The sequence below is a fragment of the Pinus tabuliformis genome, chromosome J, assembly GCF_031772625.1.
Source record: "Pinus tabuliformis cultivar Carrire ecotype Pingquan chromosome J, CPIR1, whole genome shotgun sequence".
Lineage (NCBI taxonomy): Eukaryota > Viridiplantae > Streptophyta > Pinopsida > Pinales > Pinaceae > Pinus > Pinus tabuliformis.
In genome coordinates, this window is record NC_142295.1 from 975333182 (window position 1) to 975338018 (window position 4837).

The 4837-nt window shown below is 39.2% G+C and overlaps 1 protein-coding gene across 1 annotated transcript; it reads left to right on the forward strand.

Annotated features, from left to right (window-relative positions):
- The first annotated feature begins 240 nt into the window (after nt 1-240).
- On the forward strand, nt 241-3423 carry LOC149230099 (putative glutamate carboxypeptidase LAMP1). Its single transcript, XM_089375992.1, has 7 exons — nt 241-275; nt 379-453; nt 969-1008; nt 1109-1192; nt 1431-1519; nt 1854-1982; nt 2082-3423. The coding sequence occupies exons 4-7, from the start codon at nt 1144-1146 to the stop codon at nt 2496-2498; spliced, it is 684 nt and encodes a 227-aa protein (XP_089232118.1). The 5' UTR covers nt 241-275; nt 379-453; nt 969-1008; nt 1109-1143; the 3' UTR covers nt 2499-3423.
- Nucleotides 3424-4837: the final 1414 nt, after the last annotated feature.

Genomic DNA, 4837 nt, shown 5'->3' on the forward strand with positions numbered 1-4837 from the left:
TTAATCTAAAAAAGTTCTGAAAATTTTACTACTTTTCTCTTTCTATGTTAAATAAATGTGATTAACACAAAACCTAGAATCTTTCTGAGATATATGCTATTTATCAACCAATAAAAATTGCAGATTGGATCCACGGAATGGGTGGAGCAGAACTATGATTTACTGTTCTCATCAGCCGTGGCATATCTCAATGTTGATGAGCTGTCAAGGGCCCGGGGTTTAAACTTCAATTAACACCCCAACTTGACGATTTTATTCAGGATATAGCTAAAGAGGTCAGTTGGATATTTTATTCAAGTGGGTCTATTCTACTTTCCACTGTCAGTAAAATACTGATCGCTATACTTTGAATTGATTATTATACTCTGATTTGCAAAGGTGGAAGATCCAGACAATCCTGGAAAGACAATCTATGAATCATGGGCTTCTTCCAGCCAAGATTCCCGTCCTCCTGTAACTGTTCATGTTTTGTTTCATTACCTTATCCTTCAATTAATGATATGATAAGTAAGATTACATCTCACTGGTTTTAAATTAATATGATTAATCTGATTCTGATTAATCTTGGCTTCTTCCAGCCAAGATTCCCATCCTTCTGTAAGTCCTCATGTTTTGTTTCATGACTTTATGTTTCAATTAATGATAAGGATAAGTAAGATTACATCTCATTGGTTTTAAATCAATATGATTAATATGATTCCCTATCAGAAGGAAATTTGGCAAATATTAAGTACCACACAGTAAGTCAATGATTAGTTTTGGTTTACTCTCTTTTCATCTGGTCAAATTGAATATCACATTATTCTCATCGGATTTGACTACATGGTGCTTAATATTTGCCCATAAAAATCGGGTATTGCTGTAAATTGCCAATAAAAATTGGGTATTGCTGTAAAGAGCTTACTAAATTTCCATCTCAGATTAAAAGGTTAGGTGGAGGGGGATCCGATTATGCCCCATTTGTGCAGCATGCCGGAATTCCAGGCACTGACTTCACCTTTGGAGAAGGTAAAGAAATCACAGTCATAGAATACAGGAAATTGAAAATAAATACAAATAGAGAGATCAACAAGTTATTGTACTTATTTCTACAATGTATTGATGATAGACTTTCCGGCATATCATTCTCTGTATGATGATTACATGTGGATGGAAAAATATGGCAACCCGCATTTTCATAGGCATGTTGCACGTAAGTACATTGTCAACGTTCCATACATTGCCCTCTGGCAAGGAATATCAGCCATGCACAAGTTGTGTGGATCCAAAGGCTTACAGGTTGCAGTAACATACATCCCACAGCACAACCTGTAAAGTCTTAGTATCTGTGCAATTTGTTCATGGCAGACATCCCTGGCCCCTTTGAAGATGGTCGAAGAGTTAAATTTAATGATTATAATCAAACATTTGATTTTCTACCTATTGTCCAGTGGGAGCAATGTGGGGTCTAACAGCGCTCAAGCTAGCGGATGCAAAGGTTCTCCCTTTCAACTATACAACGTATGCCGACAATCTGCAGGTAGGAAAGATGTTGGATTAGTTTAAATGAAGACTTTGTCTTTTTTATAAACAAATATATTAAAAAACCAGCAAAAATTCATGTTAAGTTTTTCATTTTAAATAAATAAAATCTAAACCTAACATAAATTCATCTGCTGTTCTGAACATAAATGGCAGCAAAGTGTTTGTTAACTCTTTTCTAATTGATAGTAGGAAGTTTTGTTCAGTCTAATTCTAATTGATACCATATGCTATAAATCAACTGCTTATACTTGGCAAATTAGTATCAGAAGATGCAAATTTTGAAAATCCATTGAAAATTCTTTGACATATTTGGCCTGTAATTCGGACAGTTGTATGTGGATACATTAGAATCACAGTTAAGCTCTGCCGATGCACCTTGCTTCGTGTCTACAAATCCATTGCATAAGTCCATTGCTGAGCTCAGAAAAGCTGCGTTGCAGATTAAGAAAAAAGCACAGGTTTGGTTTCTTCTTCAAAACCCCTGCAAGAGATATAAAGGCCTTTAAATTTTTGGATGGTAATTGATTAGGTACAACTTTATAATGCTCTAAATTCAGGAACTGGAGGCTCTTGAGGATGAAAGTGCAGAGCTGAGGAGCTTGAATGACCATCTTGTAATGGCAGAGCGTGCATTTACAAATGCAGATGGGCTGCCTGGTTCGCCTTGGTATAAGCACTTGGTAAAGGACATATGTTCAAAATATATGATTGCTGTGTTTGTGATGTTTCTTAAATGCAAGGTTATTAAAACAGAGTTGCACATATGTTTGGCTCGCATGCAGGTATATGGGCCGTCTAAAATCAACAAGTATGGGACAACAGCGTTTCCTGGTATAAGTGACTTGCTTGCGCTTGTAGCAAGTGATGAGGCCAATCATAGTGGTGATGGGTGGGCTGGTGTACAGCACCAAATATGGAGGGTGTCAAGAGCAATCAGCCGTGTAGCTCTGGTCATTCATGGGGAGCTCAGTTGATTTGGTCATTTTCAAGTTGTTATGAGTTGAGTCTCTATTCAAAATGTTCCCAGGGGGGTAAACAAAGGCAATGGCACATGAGATGCCATAAGGCCAGTGGGATTGATACCATAAGGCCCATCATCATGTTAGCTTAGGAACTAACAAAATGAGAGTAAAACTACGTATCTCTGGTTTTCGATAAATCATCAGGTTAGATGGGGCACTGGGGCAAACAAGATCAGAGTAAAACTATGTCTCTAGTTTTCCTTATGTATGGTTTAGTACGTCATAAACAAGAAAGCTATTAAAATTGTAATCAGCATATTATAAGGTTACAACAATTAGAATCAAGCTAACGATCTTGTGTTGTCATTTTGTAATATCCCAGCATTATCATCATAAATATATTGCCTTGTTTTCCCCGACAACCAACAATCAGAATATTAATTTATGATGGAGAGAGATTTTTACATATGCAAAACAATTATTATGGTTGCAAGTGACTTGCTTAAATTATTTCTCACAAAAAGGATCCGCTACTACCTAACATTTTTACGCCGTAAGGCGTTTCCCTCTGAAATCAACTCCCCCAATTGCCACCGTGTCCTTGTTTGAGCCATCAGATTAGATGTTAGACGATTGAAACGTTCCAGACCGTTGGATGTAGTTTAGGTTAGTTTTTTATATTTTTTCGGCACAGTTTTTCTCGCTGCTTCAAATCGCCGCACAGTTTTTCTCGCTGCTTCAAATCTCCCTGAGCAGGCAGCGTCTCTGGGCATCCGACTCTAGGAGCTTGGAGCTTGATGAGCTTTTATCTCCAGTGAGGGTTTTGCAGGCAAAGTTTTCAATGGATCTTCAGGGCTTCAAATTTCCTCCATCGGAAGAGAAATCCTGCATCGATCAGAAGAAATTTCCCGCGTTTTATGAAGGAAAATCCCCTTACAGACAGAGGACAGACTAGATTATGAACGAAGATGCCAGATTCAGATCCTCCAACTGTGGAGAGAATGACTTCATTTGTTTTGCATTCCACCCGCGAAGTTTGCTCTGATGCGGCCATTTTCCGCAGTGCTGTTTCGGTGGTCGGTAACTCTGTTTGGGTCCTGTTTGATGGTCTGGCGGTGGATCAGAAATGTTTACAGGTAAAAAGCTTTAGTTTTATCTTTCAGCTGGTTCTCCGCTCTTATTTCTTTGTTCTTCGTGACTGTAGGCGTTCAAGCCCTATCATAAACCCTAATCAGTTTTCCTGTATTTGAAATGCAACGCAGGACGTTGGGACCCCGAGCTGGCTCAACCTGCTTGTTAGGGCGACGTGTCTACAATGGCGGAGTTTCCTTACGGGTAAGAACTTGCCATAGTTTGAGGGGAAATTTAAAGCGTGGCTCCAATGCGACCCAACGGTGGAGCTTTTGCCAGAGTTTCCTCATCTCCAACTGTGGAGAGAATGACTTCATTTGTTTTGCATTCCACCCGCGAAGGTTGCTCTGATGCGGCCATTTTCCGCAGTGCTGTTTCGGTGGTCGATAACTCTGTTTGGGTCCTGTTTGATGGTCTGGCGGTGGATCAGAAATGTTTACAGGTAAAAAGCTTTGGTTTTATCTTTCAGCTGGTTCTCTGCTCTTATTTCCTTGTTCTTCGTGACTGTAGGCGTTCAAGCCCTATCAGATACCCTAATCAGTTTTCTTGTATTTGAAATGCAACGCAGGACGTTGGGACCCGGAGCTGGCTCAACCTGCTTGGTAGGGCGACGTGTCTACAGTGGCGGAGTTTCCACTTATGGGTAAGAACTTGCCCTGGTTGGAGGGGAAACTTAAAGCGTGGCTGTGGCTCTCTACATCTATGGGATGCCTGTTTCGTAGCCAAAAAGCTCAATTTAGAAGAGGGTTAGAGCTTTTAATGGGTTTTTTCCCAAATGTAAATAAATTTTGCTATGACCATGTGATTATCATTTCAGATATTACCCAGAGCTTATTCTGCTCTGAAATTATGTAGTTTCCTGTTATTCTCTTTTGTGATGATGAAGGTTTATAGAGCTGTGCCAATTAATTATTTTGCGGTTTGATATGGCTACCATGGCCAGCAGTCGACGGCACCATTTGCTTAAATTTGTTTTTGAATCTTTGCTAAATATGTATACCCAGTTTGGGGTTTGCGTCTTCGGTTATATCTTCAGAAAATAATGTGATGTATACTCAATTCCTTGCTTACTCGTGTTTGCCCATATGTTATATCGTTTACATATTTCAAGGAGTTGTCTACGTTATAAAGAGTTATAAATCTTCGATTTGGATATGTGGTATCGGCCAACCTGATCTCCGTTTAATAATTGCAGCTTGTTTACCAGTTACATACGTTTA

Coding starts and splice junctions, on each gene's coding strand:
- LOC149230099 (XM_089375992.1), top strand. CDS start 1,144: ATGTGGATGGAAAAATATGGCAACCCGCATTTTCATAGGCATGTTGCA. Junction 1,193..1,430: donor TTTTCATAGGCATGTTGCAC/GTAAGTACATTG, acceptor CCTATTGTCCAG/TGGGAGCAATGTGGGGTCTA. Junction 1,520..1,853: donor CGTATGCCGACAATCTGCAG/GTAGGAAAGATG, acceptor TAATTCGGACAG/TTGTATGTGGATACATTAGA.